At 41.9% G+C, this 17,881-nt stretch overlaps 1 protein-coding gene and 1 pseudogene across 3 annotated transcripts in view; one reads left to right on the forward strand and one right to left on the reverse strand.

Annotated features, from left to right (window-relative positions):
* Positions 1-366: 366 nt before the first annotated feature.
* Positions 367-17,881, reverse strand: part of LOC148033869 (uncharacterized) — an 84,770-nt gene continuing 67,255 nt past the window's right edge. For all 3 annotated transcript variants that reach the window (XM_087681873.1, XM_087681874.1, XM_087681875.1), the window contains exons 3-8: positions 3,253-3,326; positions 2,727-3,010; positions 2,544-2,643; positions 1,083-1,326; positions 937-994; positions 367-818 (exon numbers count right to left, since the gene is read on the reverse strand). In XM_087681873.1, the coding sequence (XP_087537999.1) occupies positions 620-818; positions 937-994; positions 1,083-1,326; positions 2,544-2,643; positions 2,727-3,010; positions 3,253-3,326 (959 nt within the window). In that variant the 3' untranslated portion in view covers positions 367-619. The remainder of the gene's footprint in view (positions 819-936; positions 995-1,082; positions 1,327-2,543; positions 2,644-2,726; positions 3,011-3,252; positions 3,327-17,881) is intronic.
* LOC148033870 (uncharacterized) lies at positions 10,442-16,434 on the forward strand (annotated as a pseudogene).

Consider the following 17,881-nt stretch of genomic DNA (forward strand, 5'->3'; position numbering starts at 1 on the left):
AGATTCTGCTTGCTGAATCAGACATGCTGTTGTAAATAACACCTGCTTCATGCTGCCATGGCAGCACAACTTGTCTAGTATACCGTCTCTCAAAAAGAATGAAGGTTTTATCTTCGTTCACTGCTGGCGACTACTGGATTGGTTAGTTATAAAGTATGCTAAAGCCTACTCTCTGGATTTGTTGAGGACTGATCTCAAGCATCTTGCCAGTAATGCCTACCTATTTTATATTTCCTGCCCTTTTAAATCCTATGCATTTTAGGACTACAGAGCATATGCCAGATTGTCATGACAAATTACTGGATGCAATGCTCCGTCAGCACATTATCAAGATCTGAGATTAAGCAACTGTATTGACCACTGATATCCAACTGACCCATGGACTTACCACGCCCATGTTATTAAGTGAAAGCACAAAACTGGTTTCTCTCTTCCTCCGAGGAAGAACTTTTACACGGTTACTGGCATTTCATACATGAGAAAAATTGGGGTCCTGTTTTCGGTTGAATGGGGAGGCTGAAACATGAGAACCATGTTGTACGACACAAACCAAACCTGCTGAATAGGGTACTTTGATCTATAGAGACAAGTTGCAGTTTTTCTTAGGTTTTTTATCAAATCAGCTTCCGGTTGCACTGAGGCTATCACATACAGATACAGGATCAGGCATCTCTTCCATCCCAAAAGAAATAGGCATCAACCTTTTGTCCATGGACTTATCGCATGGCACAGCAGAGGTGTTATGATTCAAACTTAAAAATCCTGGCAGTCCTGACTGTTCTGTTTTCATAAGAACGTATGGAGACTTTGATTGTACCCTGCTCAAGAAAAGCAAGTGCACAAGGGTGAATGAGTGGGAAACCAGTCAAAATCAAATGGTAGCACAGTTTTAATCCTAGCTACATTCAAAGTCTTCACAGTACAGCTACAACCTACCTTTCTTTGCGCTTCTCCAGAAAACGAGCCAATGAAGCTTTCCTTGCCTGGGGTAAAGCTGGGGGCGTACAAAGGAGAGCTTCAGTACTTAGAAATGAGTCTTTGGGCTTCAAGCACAATAATTAGCACGTTCATCCATTTTATACCTCTGGGAACCACAGGTTGACCAGTAGGAAGTGGACTTGAGGGTACACAAGGAGTGGTAGATTTTGCAAATTCAGGCTGTTGTTTAACAGATGGAGAGATCTGGACAGCTTGCTCTGCAGTATTTTGGATGTTTAGGATTCCTCCACCAGACATTGCTTGTGCGGCCGGCCTGCTTTGTGCAGCTCCAGCATCAAATGATGGCAAAGGACAACCACTACTCGCCATCAGCATGATTGTTTGTGCCTGCAAGCAACTCTTGTAATCAGAAAGAGAAATTTTGTGGTAATGACAGATGCAGGTTTACATCCAGGTTTTAGACACACAAGCCTCTAAGCACCAACATCAATTAGCACCTTCAACTGATCAGAAATAAGAGTGCCTTTAACCAGTTACAGATAAACTTGAACTACCTCATGAAAACAAACAATGTGCAACAAACCCAGAGAAGACAGCATGACCTTGACTTCTTCCATTCATTATCCACGATCCTAAGCTGAGCACAATATCATTCAAAGATTGCAACTAAACAAAGTGAATTTCTCAAACAATTTAAACCGGGCACCACAGTTTACTCCTGCAACTATATGAGCTGCTGGTATGGGAACAAAATTAATATTTACTTTTATGACGAGGTGATACTGACAGCAGGGTACAACCAGGCAACATCATCTTAAACCCACAGTGGCTTCTGCATGCTCGTGAAGGATACTTACCAAGGCAAAGGGTTACAAGGTGGAAGGGATGCATGGCAAAGGATACTTACCAAGGCGAGTCACAAGGTGCAATGCATACATGGCAGCTTGGGAACCTGTTGCATGTGATAAATTGTGAAAGGGGTAGTGAATCTGGAAATCTCTGTTCAGATGCTCGCTTCCAAAATGCAAACCAAGAAATAAGATTAAGGGCTTAAACCCCACTCAAAGACATGACCCATGACACTTCGATTTGGTAAGTGTGATTTCTGATATCGTTCATGCCAGGTATTCTTCTCCAAGCCAACATTCTCCTTATTTAGGCCAAGTTCCTATTAACTTTTTCTTTCTTTGGAGACGTGGTCAGTTGAAGCGTTCTTAGGAATCAATTGGTTTGGCATTCAGGTTCCATGTCCAATCCTTCCTCAGCAAGGTTGCCTTGGCCTTACCACAATTCAACTTGGCCCTCGATAATGCATTCAGATTACCTGCAGACTATCAAGGAATGCATCCCATCATTTTCTGCAGTGTTGATACATCCTCAGATTGTCAATTCGTTTTCATGCGCCCAGATTCAATACAAGATAAGCAAAGAAGCTTAACAGAGAAGTCTATTTTTCTACCTACATTGCTCCCTCACTCAATTTGGAAAACCAGAAAGTATTGACTGAAAACCTGTTTTAACACAGAAATAGCATTTCCCAAAGCAAGCCCATAATGTAAGAAAATTCTTTTAAACTAAAAGGAGACCATATTAGGGGTTAACACCTTCTCTGCAGGAATGTCATTGTAAACATTGACACTGCCATTATAGAATATGGTGAGCTGTGCACTGCTATGCTTTCTTTGAGGGTCAGATGTAAGCATCCTGTCAGAGTTGAAAAAGAAGCTGAAAAAGTGTCAGAACCATTCCATCTACATCTGTTAAAATAATCAAGTCACATACAGCACCTTGTTTGAGCCCTCGCTTGCACACCAAGCACAGGACATGCCATATTTGAGCTATACAAGGGCATTGAGCTGGCAAGCTTGGGTATCCGTGATGTTCCTGTTGCAAACAGTTGAGCTCGTAGAGTCGCAAGAGATGGAAGTTGCTCATTAGTGGTTGACAAAGGCAAAGCGATCATTTCTTTGGGCATAGTTCCAACAAAATTGTTCCCAAGGAAAGCAGGTGTGCTACAATCTTCATGCGGTTGAGTACCATTGTTTGTGGAAGAACTCCCATTCCAATTAGTCTGTATAAACATTCGCATTTTCCCACAAGATTAATTTGCTTGAAGTCACATAGAAAATCTCTCCTACTAATCAAGCCAGCTGATGTTTGGATTTCTGCAAGAGAAATTTTCTGGAGAAAACTGGAATTACAGCACAACACCACCTTATGCATTGCATGATGGTTTGAAGGGTGTATTTGGAAAAAAAGTATTGACTTATCATGGACAACAACCAATTATTCGCTCATAGAGCACTCACATACCTGGTTGCACAATCCACTGCTCTGGTCATTGTTGGCACGACTTTGCATCTCTGAAATTGGCACCTGCTTCATGCCTAACCACACAGCATACAAATATGTATATATAAGCAGAAACAATATTTTAATATTGGCAGTTATCATTCAGATTATTAAATTGGGTTGTGTCCTCTATGAAGAATTGTGAAGTTGACAACACATAAAATTAAGCAAATAGACTTTGAACAACAATTATTTTAATAACAGTTGACACAGCTCACGCTAATGTATAGCTAGAATTCCTTATTCTTGTAGAGCATTCCTGTAAAACAAAACCTTGTATCGACAAGGCTAAGTTCATAGCTTTACTGACCAACTAAGCTTTACGTGAAATCTACGCATGAGCTCTACCTCTTGACTCAACCCCTCATCATGGACTCTATTTGTTAGTTTGTTCCCATCCTAAAACTAGAATATATGAACAAAACTGGAATGCCATCTTATAATTCAAAACGCACATCCAAACTGAGTGAACTTAGCATTGATAGTTTCAATGAAACATTCTGAAGCATTTGAATTCAGTTCCTTCGAAGATCATGTAGATTTGACTAAATCTCTAATTACATTGTCTAGTTGAGTTTACAATAAAACACCCAACTGTGGCATTGTAATCAATCCACATCCTGCAAAAGAGAAATTACCAAATAACTTGAGCAGTCATTGATGAAAAGTAAACCCCTCAACTTTTAAACATTCATCAAATGGCATTACCTAGATGTAATATTATTTACTACTAGAGTTGATAGGTGTCACGGAGACCTAAAATTTTAAGATGATTTAATCTTGTCAATAACATTTGATTCAGTTATTCGTCAAATGTGCAAGGTTGTTTAGCACATGTGATACACATGCCAGTTATTTCATGGTAAGAAGCCAAGGACCCCAAGGATGCAATGGTTGTCAAAGGCAAAAGTTGTGATAAGTTATGCAATTGGGCTTTGGGAATCAATTGGTGTCAATTTTGACCCTAGGACAGTTATTTGGCCGATAAGTGTCAGTGCTGATACTAGGAACTACCATTAATAACTAATTAATGCCACTCTAAGGGTCAACAGAGATTGGGGACCACTTCAGGGTGCAAATGGCTAGCCATTTTAATTATGGATGGACACATTTAATTTTGGGTAGGGTCAAAAGGGCTGAAATTAATTTTCAAGACGATTTAATTTTAAAATTTAATTAAATGGTTGGATAATGCTGAAAAATGGATTCAAAAAATTGTCACTTGGCAAAACTGCCCATGCAAATTGAGAAAACGTTTTTGGGGGCTGGGTCTCAGCCATGCAATTAGTTTACAGCCTAGGAGAGAGAGAGAGGGGGAATTGCTAGTCCATTTTCTGATCAGAGAACATCAATTTGCTACAGAAGATAGCCATCTGGGGGCCCCAACAGGCAGGGGACAGCAAGGAGACACCCTTCCAAAAGTTGGCAACAGCATTGCTAATCAAGTGATAGCATTTTGGATGTGCCTGGCAGTAGGTGACTACATTAAATGCAAACTTGAGCAAGCAACACACAAATATTAGGATTTTCTAGCAAAGAAAATCAAATTTCTTTCTCATCTTAGCTTTCTCTCACCTTCTCCAATAATTTTTCAAAAGATCCCAACATTTCTCAACCATTTGAAGCAAATCTCAGCCATATTTGGTAAAAAGTAGGAGAATTTCTGCTGTAAACCCGAAATTTTTGCAAAAATTAGGGTTTTGACAACCAATTAAGGATGTGTGCTTCGAATTGAGGACCTAGGACTTGAATTCCGATAGCTGAAATTGAGGAACCAATATCAGATTTGGAGCCGAATTTGTCTTTCAAGAAGCAGGGTGAAAGCCAATCTCCAAGCAAACCAAGGGGCAATTTGGTTTGAAGGCTTGCTAGTCAGTTTTGAGAGCAAGAAGCACCCAGATTAGCAAAGGATTCATAGGATCTCAGTTGTACTCATTCCATTTGCAATATAAGATAATGAAATACCGCAAGGGGCGCCAATTTTGGGGCCAACAAGGTGTCCAATGTCCAAGATTAAAATGGTAAAGTGAGCATTTTTAGTTTACATGGATTTTATGTTTGTTGTACTTAGTACTTAATCAGGTTATTTACCACCCTATCCGAGGAGGAAGGCTAGTTTCATAAGCAACTGGTAACTGCGTTAATTGCAGATTTATTGTAGGCAAGAACAATTTCGACCCTCTCTAAGCAATTAAACAATCAATTTTCTCTCTCGTTAGCATATTCTCTCCCTCTCCAATAAATTCTCAGCTATTCTCAATCTTGCCCAACAGATTAGAGGTAGACAACAATGCATTTGCTATCAAATCCGTAATTTTCTGCAGAGATTAGGGTTTCTCAGCCACCTCAGGAAACATGCCCATTAACTAGAGACCCAGTGATTAGAGTAGCAATTGCAATTGAAGAAACTGCAGCAGATTTGCAAGGGATTGCACATGCATACTTGATTTGACCTGCATACAAGTGTTCTCAATTCAATTTGTGCCCAAACTATGCCAAAATCAAGGGGCAAATTGGATCTCGATGTTGTTGTCATTGGTCACAACCCAAAGTATGGGAATTTGAAGATAGATCAACCTACATCTCAATTTACTACAAGTTCAAAGCAATACAAGTTAAAGAAATGCCGCAAGGGGTGCCAGTTTTAGGGCTAATCGGATGTTGGTTGTCCAACATTATTTCGGTAAAGTTTTATTTCAGATTCATGAATTATTTGCTTATTGTAATTAGTGTTAAATCAAGTCATCTACCACTCTATCTGAAAAGGAAGGCTGGTTTCATGGTTCCATTGCCAAAAACCTAAAAACCAGCAAGTGACCTCATTTTCTCACTTTAAACCAGCAGGCGATTGCTGTTACAGCACTTACTTGGCATGAGATTGAAGTTCTCTCTCTCTCCTCTAGTGTTCTTCTTCCTCATCTCAGCAAATCTAAATATATTCGGCACTGTTTTGCTAAATTTAGACCAAATTACTACTAGAATTAGGGTCTCTCAGCTATCTTGAAAAGCATGTCTCAGCTGATTGAAACTGTGTGTATAGCAAATGCTTTGTTACATGATGAGTCTTCTAGCTTTAAAGGGGATGATGAGAAGCCCAAAAACAAGAAGTCCAAGGCTATATATTCGGCACTGTTTTGCTAAATTTAGACCAAATTACTACTAGAATTAGGGTCTCTCAGCTATCTTGAAAAGCATGTCTCAGCTGATTGAAACTGTGTGTATAGCAAATGCTTTGTTACATGATGAGTCTTCTAGCTTTAAAGGGGATGATGAGAAGCCCAAAAACAAGAAGTCCAAGGCTGAGAAGAGGGGAAAGTCTAAAGTTAAGGCTGCAAAGAGGCAAAAATAGCGAAGGGAACATGAAAAAAATGCTACCCAACAAAGGGAATTAATTGCTGCAAACAAATGTTTTGTTTGTGAATGGGAGGGGTATATTGCTAAGGACTTCCCTAATAGGCAGCAAACTGAAAATGCTGAAAATTAAGGGTGATCAAAGGGGGAAGAAGCCAAAACCACTGCTGGTTTGGGGTCCAATGTACTTAGTGAACAACCAATTATGATGCAGCATGTAGAGCCTAGGGTAAAATGAGGGATCAACATGCATTGATTTTCTTTCATCCAAGTGCTTGCCAAGTTTTGTATTTCAGTTAAGGACTAATATTGTAGATATGGGTCAACCTTGACAGGGCTAGACACTCAGCTCATTAGCCATTCCATGGTAACTCCATGATCTCTCTTGGTTGAACCCTTGTTTCTTCAACCAGTATGGAGGCTTACCCTCACAAGGCCAAGCTTCAAGGATCACTTGATCCTACCACAGCAGCTACTTCTGCAACACAACTCTTCCAAGTGAGGTGCTTCTATATCGGCTTCTTCCTCAAGTTCTCAGCACCACAAGCCAACATCAACTCCTCCTCCTTCCAAGTGAGGTGCTTCTATATCGACTTCTTCCTTAGGTTCTCAACACCACGAGCCAACATCAACTCCTCCTCCTGCTTCAACATCAACATCCACGGTTTGAGAGGGAGTTGCTTACCCAACAATACATGCAAGTTTCAGCGTTGTCTTCTTGCTCTAGACATTGGCATCCCTTTACTATTTTATCTCCCTTTGCATTGCATTTCCATTACAACATTCAATTTCATCAGTGTAAAAGGGCGCTTGGACAAGGAAACAATTCCGCCATGAGGGCACTATCCAAGTGGCAACTTGTTGCATGAGCATGTCCCTTTATGCATTACTCTTGCATTTGCATCATGTGATGAAAACTTATGAGAGAAAGCGTTTCTCCAAGGCGAAAACGTGTGCATTGTGTAGCATGATTCCTTTGTACCTCATTACGAGGAGCATTCATGGGTACATTGCTCACTCAGCATCATGAGCAGCTACCACACCACATCTACTACCCTTTACTCCTATAGCTCTACACCAATACACTTGATTGTAGTTGTGTATAATTAGGTCTCACTTTTTCATGAACTACAAAGCCAATTCAAAACAAACAAACTCAAAAAAAGAGCCAAGTCCCATTCACTTTGACAACTCAACAGAAGATATCCACAGCCTCTATGATCCTAGTTTAACAGTGCGCAGCTGAAATGAAAGTGAACACAAAGCAAATAAGGAGAGTGAAAGACAAGCTAGAGAGAGAAGAAACAAATCGAAAAAAGACTGAATGGTACAAGGGTACAATAGTCAATCCCAACGCACAACTCAAAGCATCAGTGTGGGGGCCAAGTGGAGATAGGAGGATGGAACAAAAGAACGAGGAGGGCTAGCTGAATGAATAGTGGATGATAGATCAATGGAGTGAGGGATAGACTGCCTATAAATAGGCAAACTGAATGTGACCAGAGCCTAGTGGTTTGAGTGTGAGGGGATAGATTAAATAGGCCAATTGAATGTGGTCGGAGCCTAGTGGTTTGAGTGTGGGTTGAGGATTTGGCTTCCCCAATGGCACAAATCATCATGCAAATAGGCGGGCCACAATTGGTATACAAGTTGGCCATGCCCAAATTATGGGCGCCCTAGCCAGCCTATCCAAATGACAAAATGATCACCACACCAAAAAGGAAATGTACTATTGTACCTTCCACCTAAAGTATCTAGGATAAATAAAATAATAGACAAATACAATGTCAAATCAAATGTCCTTGTCTGACTCAGACTAAGGCTCACGTGTCACAAGGACGTGAAAATTTGATGCTTTGCTTATGTTTAATTGACATTTGATTAAAGGATTAATCAAATGTGCAATTAAAAGATGCACATGTGAGGTGCAAGCTACTTTTTCACAGTTGAAAACTGAAGGACCCTGTGAAAAAGATGGGTGTCAAAGGCAAAAGTTGTAACGAGTTACACTTATTAGATTCTAGGTGAATTTTGGTGTCAGTTTGTCCCTAGGACCATTAATTAGCCATTAAGTGTCAGTGGTGACACTAGGGACTAGGCATTAATTAATGGATTAATACTTGTCGAAGGATCAATTAATACATGGGACCAATTTGGGTTGCAAATGGCCTAGCCAATTAATTTTTGGATGGGCAATGTCAATTTTCTGGGCATGGATTAAGGGCTGAATTAATTTGCAGAATTAATTAATTCTGAAGATTAATTAAATGGCTAGAAATTGCTGAAAATGGATTAAGAAAGTTGCCACTTGGCAAAACTTTCCCAAGCAAGTGGGGGAAAGGCTAAATAGGGCTGAAGGGAGAGGGAAATCTCGTTTTTATATTTTGGAGCTATTGGGAAGAGGTGTTGGACTGATGCTGCTAGCTTTTGGGGCCATTTCCTAGCCATTGGAGACCATTTTGGTGATGGAGATTGCATATTCTTGACCTTGGGAAGCTGGCAATTGCTGCTGATGCACTTTCTCCTAAAGATCATAGTCTGTGATGCTTCTATTGTTATTGATGCATCCATTTGGGGCTGGTACAACAGGGCAGCAGCTGATTTTGATCAGTTCTTCGCGACAAATCTCAGAATTTTCTCTCTCTACAACATTCTCTCATCTCCTTCAACCTATGCTCAGCCATTCTCAGCAATTCTTGGCCATTCGGAGGAGATCTCGGCCATTTTTGGTGGGCTAATCTGTAATTTCTGCAATAAACCCTAATTTGCAGTAGAAATTAGGGTTTAGCAGCCACCTTGGGATCCGTGCCAGAGATTGAAGGCTCAAGGGACTGAAATCAACAGCTGATAATTGAAGATTATCAAGGGATTTCAAGAGCTAGCCCGTTCCGAATTGATTTGGAGCAGCATTTGGCTAGCCAAGGGTCAAATTGAAGAAAGAGTCCTCGGTGAATCAAGGGGCAAATGACCCAAAAGGCTTGTTGGTCATTTATGACAGCAAGAGCAATTGGTTAGCAGGAGGAGATTGAAGAATCTCAAGTTGTATTCCTTCCAATTGAATGAAAGCTAAAGAAATACCGCAAGGGGCGCCAATTTTGGGGCCAACAGGATGTGTACTATCCAAGAATGTTATGGTAAAGTGTGTATTTCATTTTATGTGCATTTATTTATTGTTGTAATTAACTCTTAAATCAGGTTGTCACCACCCATTCCGAAAAGGAAGCCTGGTTTCATCACGAGTAGAACATGACCATACATGAGACACAAGAATGCTAACACCCTCTCGCAGATCCTGGATGTATCATGTAATGGAAGTCCAAAGACAATGGAATGGATCTAAGGGTAGCAAGAGGAGTGCCACTCCCAATTAAGTCCATCGATAATGCATGCTAGCCAAGGAGTCAGAACCCCTCTCCAAATGCAAACCCAATCCAATAGGAGGCCACCATAGACCAATGGGAGTGGAGAGGCCTCGAATGGATCACTCCAAAAAAGTCAAGTTAGAAATAGGCAACCCAAGCCTCTAGGCCAACTAATTAACAATAGAAAGAAGCTATCAATGGTGCCATAACCTTGCAAAAAGGAGCAATAGGGACCAAAGGCTATATAGAATAGGTATACACGCGGTAGGATATGGTGAAGGGAGTGAGTCCAAAGTGGAAGTAAGAGCTATGGTGAAAGGAGCAAGAGCAAGAAAGAGAGAGATACACGAGATGTGGGAACTCCAAAAATCACAATGTGTGATCAGCCTTCCCTTTATTCAGATGTTACTGAAAGAATAAAAAATGAAGTGATAGCCATGGGCAATCGCCACCTGCAGTGTACAGGTGTGTAGGTTCTCTCACTGTAGTAATATATGGGCGGCTAGGCACAGGCGCCTTAACCCCCAATAACCTCCCACTTAAAGGTGAATGTGCCCCTAATGGGGAGAAAACAAGAAAAAAAAATATCAAAGTACAAATGTACATAAGTACAACAAGATGAGGAAAGACGTTATCTCATCCAACACCCATCAACTTCGTAAGGAAGGAAAAATGCTCCGCTGAGAGACTTTTCATGAGCAAATTTGCAAGATTTTAGTTAGTTGAGATCTTAACAATGTCAATAGACCTATCCTCAACAACCTCTCTGATGAATTGGTAACACACCTCAATGTGTTTTGTCTTTGCATGGAAGACCAGATTCTTGGCTAACTAGATAGCACTCATAGAATTGAAATGCAATGTAGGGACCACAGTAATACCAAGGTATACCACCAAACGGCCTAACCAAAGAGCCTCCTTGCAAGCCTCCGTAGCTGCAATTTACTCTGCCTCGGTAGTAGAGAGGGCCGTGTATTTCTACACCCTGGACATCCAAGAAACAACACCTCCAACAAAGGTGAAGACACAACCAAAGGTGGACATCCTATTGTCTACATGTCCTACATAATCAAAGTCAATGTACCCTACGACTCCTATATCTTGGCTACCATAACATATGCATATAGTTGTTGTGCCCTTCAAGATACCCTTGACGGCATCCCAATGCCGTCTGTCAAGTGTATCCATGTAGCGTGCCACAACTCCCACTGCAAATGCTATTTTAGGACGAGTGGCTATCATGGCATACATCAAATTGCCCACAGCTGAGGCATAAGGGATCTTGGCTTTCTACTCATCAGACTACAGACAATCGGCCTGACTAACCTTCACATGAGAAGATAGAGAACAGCCAATAGGCTTACCATCGTACATATGAAACCGCTCAAGGACTTTCTGGATATACTCATTCTGTGACAGATAAAGAAGCTTCTTAGAGCGATTGCACATTATGCGCATCCCAAGAATATGCGAGACATGTCCCATATCCTTCATCGCAAAGCTCTTCTTGAGTTGAGTTTTCAAGGTATCTAGCTCACCATGAGCTCTCCCAGTAATAAACATATTGTTCACATAAAGTATCAAAATTATAAGATTGCCGTCATGAGCCTTCTTTATGCATAAACACCGATCCATAGCACTACGCCTATATCCCTGTAAATACATAAAAGCATCAAACTTGTGGTACCATTCCCTAGGGTGTCTGCTTAAGGCCATACAAGCTCTTTCTCAACTTGTACACTAGGTGTTCCTTGTGTTTTTCTTCAAAGCCCTTAGGCTACTGCATATAGATCTCATCATACAAGTCCCTATGTAAAAAAGCCGTCTTTGCATCGATCTCATAAAGGTCCAAATCTAGCTGAGCAACCAGTGCTAGTACCAAGCATGCGATTGTCATTTTGACCAAGAAGAAAAGACTTCATCGAAGTCAACACCATATTCCTGCTTGAAACCCTTAGCTACCAATCTAGCCTTATAAGCAGGCTTGGGGCATCCAGGGATACTTTTCAGCTTGTATATCCACTTGCATGGCAATGTCTTCTTGCCACTAGACAAAGGAACCAAATCCCACATATGGTTAGTTTATAAAGAGTCAAACTCTAACTGTATAGCCCTATCCCATAAGTAACTATCATCTCTGTGCATGGCCTTATCATAAGAGAGAGGCTCAATAACATATGTCACCGTAACATAATCTATGGAGGGCATAAAGCTCATGCGGATGTCTAGCTCTAGTAGGGTGTCTCAAAGCAAATTGATCCAGCACAATAAGTGGAGCCTGGGCCATTAAAGCATCAGCTACTACAAGTTATCCAGCTAGTTATACAGAAGCAAAAGGCTCCTCCTAAAAGATCACCCTGCGTACCTCAACCACCTACTCAAGCTATTTACGCTATGCATCTTTTCCTCATGGAAAACAGCATCATGGCTGCGAATAACCTTGTGAACCTACGAATCCCATAGGTAATAACCCATCTCACCTACATCCCTATAGCCAAGAAAAATACATTTCACGAGCTTAGTATCCATCTTATTACGCTTGTCCTTGGAAACATGGCAGAATGCCTCACTGCCAAAGACATGAAAATGAGCATATGATGGAGGTTTCCCAATCCAGACCTCCTCTGCAACCTGGGAATCAATAGCAATGCAAAGAGACTGGCTAACCAAGTGTACGGCAATAGCAACTGCCTTAGTCCAAAAGTGCTATGGTAAGCCTACCTGGCTAACCATACTGTGGACTCTCTCTTGAATTGTTCTATTCATACGTTCAGCAATTTGTAAGCAAAAGATTGTCAAGTCCAAGTGATTGCCTACAAATAGAATGCATAAACTTGAAATGACAAGTTGTTGTAATAAACTGCAGCAATATGCCAACTAACTATGAGAAACCAAGAGGGAAGAAGCCAAGAGTAACCAACACTAAAGACTGGCACAACTGCAATGTGTCAAAAACCATGCATGCAATAGGCATAGACATCATCCATAGGGTAGGTCTCAAGGGTAAATGAAGAGAATTTCTAGATGCATAACCCATAGAACAAAGGCTCAATACATAACATAGAAGCATATAAATACCACTAACAACACCCTAATAGACATAAGTATCAAGTCCAAGCCAAGAGATCAAATCAACCCACAATAGGGTAACTCCATCCAATAAATATCAAGAGAGCATGTATATGTCACGATGAGTTTCACTATCTCACTGTGATAAGCTCAAGCTCAACTACATAAACCAAATGCTCTGTAATCATAGTAACAGGGGACGGAGGGGACGGCAGCGTGGGACGGGGGGATGCAGTCCCAGGGACAGGACCGGGCGGGGATGTTTCGGAACGAACGGACGTCCCGTCTCTGAGTGGGAACGCCGGTGAGCCAAGCGGGGATGCGTTCCCAGAATGCATGCGTGTCAGGGACGCCAATTGGGGATGGCTCAGGGAGCCGTTGGGCCATTTTTGAAAAAAAAAAATTGATTGTTTGGCTGCCAATGGCCATTAACGCCATGCTCTTGCCAATGCTTCTTATATAATGCTCCACTCTCAAGCTACACTCACACTCCAAGGCCAAGAGTCTCAACTTCTCAAGGCTCTTTCTCTCCCTCTCAAGTCTCAAGTCTCAAGGTTGAAAGCCGGCGTGCTCAAGGCTCTTCCTCTCCCTCTCAAGTCTCAAGTCTCCACTCTCTCCTCCATTGGGCCTCAAGCCTCAAGGCTCAAGGCTACCCTCTACATTGTACAAGCTCTCTCTCTCTCTCTCTCTCTCTCTCTCTCTCTCCCTTCGGCCTCAAGCCTTAAGGCTACCCTCTAAGGCTTAAGCTCTACTATCTACATACATTGTACAATGTACATGTATTATGTTACATGTTCATTGTTACTGCATACTACATAGTACATAGACTATACTACTTAGTACTATAGTCTATAGTACATACTACATGCTCATTGCTCTACTATCTACTCTCTCTCTCTCCCTCTCAAGTCTCTAGAGTCTAGACTCTACTCTCCCTCCCTTGGGCCTCATAATTCATTGCTCAAGCCTCAACTTTCAAGGCTCAAGGAGTCAAGCCTCAAGGGCAAACTTCAAAGGCTACTTCTCATCAAACTTTCAAAGTTTCTATCATCTATGGCATCTTCATCGGCTTCCCCATCAACCCATATCTACCGCGACATCCACCTCTTCACAAAATGATAATCATGAAGGAACCACCGGCCCCACTCAAAGGAGAAGACCCGCAATACATCGATGGTCATGGTGGGATGAGGTCGATTGCCCTATGTATGGTTCGGGAGGCGGTGCTAGAGCATGGATATGCAAACTTTGTGGATACAAACATAGTGGTGGTACCAACAAGGTGCGAGCTCATCTCTTGAGCGAACCCGGGAATGAGGTGAGATATTGCACAAAGGTGACCCCGGAGAAAAGACAAGAGCTTCTTGATAAGCTCGCAATCTATGAGGTGGCCAAAGCGGCAAGGCGATCTCCACAAGTGGCCATTGATCCCAATCTCATGGTGGGGTCATGAGGACGTTCTATGGAGGCTAGCGGTAACTTGGATAGAGGTGTGCCATCACATACCTTCCCATCTACACCTTTTGCATGTGGCCCATCCGCATCGACCACCCCATCTTCTCGTCCTTGCCAAAGTACCCTCGAGGAAAATTGGAATCCTCGCTTGAAAGAAGAGACGGACATGGCTGTGGCTCGTTTCTTCTTTCATGATCACATTGCTTTCCGTGCGGCTCGGTGAGTTTCTAGTGTCAAGTGATAAATAATAAATTATTATGTTCATTTAACATTATTATTTATCATCATATTGATTCTTAACATGCTCTCTTTGATTTATGAACATTGAATAGGTCTCCATACTTTAGAGCCATGGTTACGAAGATTGGGGAATATGGTTCTTCCTATGTTCCCCCCCTCTTCGGAAACCCTTTGCACCACCCTTCTCGAAAAGGAGAAGAGGAGTGTTGAGGCTGCTGCAGCAAATATGAAGGAGCTATGGGCCAATAATGGTGTCACACTTGTGGTGGATGGATGGAGTGACACCCGCAAGCGGTCTATTCATGGAGTAGTGGCCTACTCTCGTGGAGAGATGTATTTTGTCGACTCACATGACGCCTCCGGCTCCAGGAAGTCCGCCAATGTGCTTGCTGCGGAGTGGGCAACAACTTTAGAGACCATGGGAGAAGAGAATGTGGTGACCATTTGTGCAGATGGCGAACCGGCAAATCAAGCAGCAGGGAACATACTTCAAGCCACATATCCTCACATCACCGTCTCTTTTTGCATGGCCCATTGTCTTAACAATCTCATCAAAGACATTGGAGCCCTGCCATGGATAGCTCTTGTCATGGATGAAGCCAACAAAATTGTCACATTTGTCCTCAATCATGGGAGGATTCGCCATCAGTTCACCAAGAGGTCAAACCTCTCTCTGCTCAAATATTCAGAGACATGGTTTGCTTTCAACTTTCTCATGTTAGGCCGCTTGTCCACATGTAGCAGGGCATTACGAGGACTCTTCCTTAGTGATGAGTTTTCTAGCATGTCAGAGGCTTCCACAGCAAGGGGGCAAGAGTGCAAAGCATGAGCAAATGACACAGCATGGTGGGAAAGTGCGAAGCGCATTGACACCGTGATCAAACCAGTCATGGATCTCTTGAGGGTTGTCGATGGCATGTTGCCATGCATCGGCAAGGTATATGAGGCCATGGATCGGATGATAGAGTGCCTCAAGGTTTATGTTCTTGATGAGGACTACAATGAGATCAAATCCATGTGTGTGACAAGGTGGGATGACTACTACTCCCCTCTCCATGCAACAGCATACATGGTGGATCCCGAATTTCAAGGTTGCAAGCAGGAAAAGAATAGAGAGGTTAGCAATGGCTTCAGGATTATCTTGGATCATCTAGTGCCAGACACAGGTATCAGGCACAAAATCAAAGATCAATTGCAATTATATCGTGAGAAGAGGGGTAGTTATGGATTGCCAGATGCATAGACAGATCACTTCAAGATCGGCTCAGCACTTTGGTGGGAGGATTAAGGTGCAGATGGTCCAGAGTTGCAGCGATTTGCCATCCGCATTCTCTCACAGTGTTGTAGCTCCAGTTGCTTGGAGCAACTTTGGTCAGTGTATAGCCACATCACCTCTAAGAAGAGGAACCGCCTTGGAGTGCATCGTGCCAATGATTTGGTCTTTGTGAGTTCCAACTTGCGAATGCTTTGCAAAGGCATGGTGAAGAAAGCAGATTCATTCATCGAATGGGAGCAGGCACAACAGGATCTAGAGATTGACCCACTTCACACAACTGAGATTTTGGAGGACCTTGAGGGCATAGGTGAGGAGGAGCCACAGGTTGTCGAGGACTTCACAGAGTCCGCAGAGATTCCGCTTCATCCCACTGTCCAACCCACTACTTAGTCTCGACTCTCGACTCTCTAGAGCACTCTAGACTCTTGAGTCTTACGATTTACCCTCATACTTAGCATTTGCCATTATGTCATGTGGCATTTTGACATTTTGTATTTATTTTTGGCTTTAGTATTTACACTCTCCTCCCATCTTCTATGTACATTTGTCATTGTAGTTTGAACCTTGGCTCTTGACTCTTGAGTGACGAGTGGTCACGAGTCTTTTGGATTTCCTAATATGATGCTCTATTTTCTTCTATTTGGCGCAAATGTGTCCTTCAAATGTTGATCTCTTAGAGTAGATTAAGTGTGATTTTAAAATACTTTAAAAAAACAACTTTTTAATTGCCGTTTTTTCCCCCGTCCCTGGGACAGTCCTTTATCCAACCCCGTTCCCGTTCCCCATCCTCGTCCCCATTCCCGTTCCCCATCCCATGTTACTATGTCTGTAATACATCCAAGTGTCAATGTGGCTCTGTATATAAAGTTGAATAGCTCCCATTGAAGCAAAAGTCGAATGCCAAATGAGCAAGCAAAGCTCAAGACATCATTTGAATGACATCTAGACATCCAAGATCCATATACCATGCATCCGGAAGCATAAAACCCAATATGTACTTCAAGCCCGTAATTGCATGAGCCAGTTAAGAAACAAGGCATATAACCACAACCAATACTAATCTAACGAAGCTCAAATCTCAACTCAAAAGCATGCCATAGCATATGGAAAAGTGTACATAACAATAGAAGTAGCGTATATCCACTGAGTATCCTGCAAAGATCAATGAGAATTAGGCATAAGCTTTTCATCTAATAAATGCTTGCTACCTTGTTATTACAACACTGAAAAGACAATGAAATCTGATCTATTTCAAGCTCAAATCAGTTCCAATAGCATAACCATACCATCCAGGCACCAAAATAGCATCCCCAAATCATCAAACATACATTATGGAATTTACTGTTTGCTATCCAAACCAGAAGAGTTCTGTTCTGTGTGAAATAGAGAATAGAAAACTACACAGAATGAACTCTATGAGTACCCAGATTTGTAGCTCTCGTCGTGCTCTTAGTTTCTAGCTATAGAACACCTAGATCCAATACCGTATACAAAAGTTATAGCCAAAATACAACAGTGCTGTCAAGCTACCATAGCCGTCCACAACTTCTATAGCATAATCTATATCTACTCAAAATGGATAAAATGGCTGCTCCTCAACTCAACAAGAACTCAACAAGGCTCAGCTAAGCCTTGGGAAGCTCTTTATCAAGCGCGGAGCAAGATGGAACAAGCTAGAAGAAGAAAAGATGCAATACATACCTCAAGAGAAAGAAACAATGGCTGCCATAAAACCTTGAGTTAAAGCTTTGAATCCGGGGTGAAGCAAAGGATGCGAAAGCTCCTCGAATGGTTGGCTCTAATACCAATTGAAGGGAGTGAGCCTAGAGTGAAAGCA

The sequence above is a fragment of the Lygodium microphyllum genome, chromosome 7 (assembly GCF_053477565.2).
Source record: "Lygodium microphyllum isolate KBCC chromosome 7, Lygodium_microphyllum_v1.1.10, whole genome shotgun sequence".
NCBI classification, from domain to species: domain Eukaryota; kingdom Viridiplantae; phylum Streptophyta; class Polypodiopsida; order Schizaeales; family Lygodiaceae; genus Lygodium; species Lygodium microphyllum.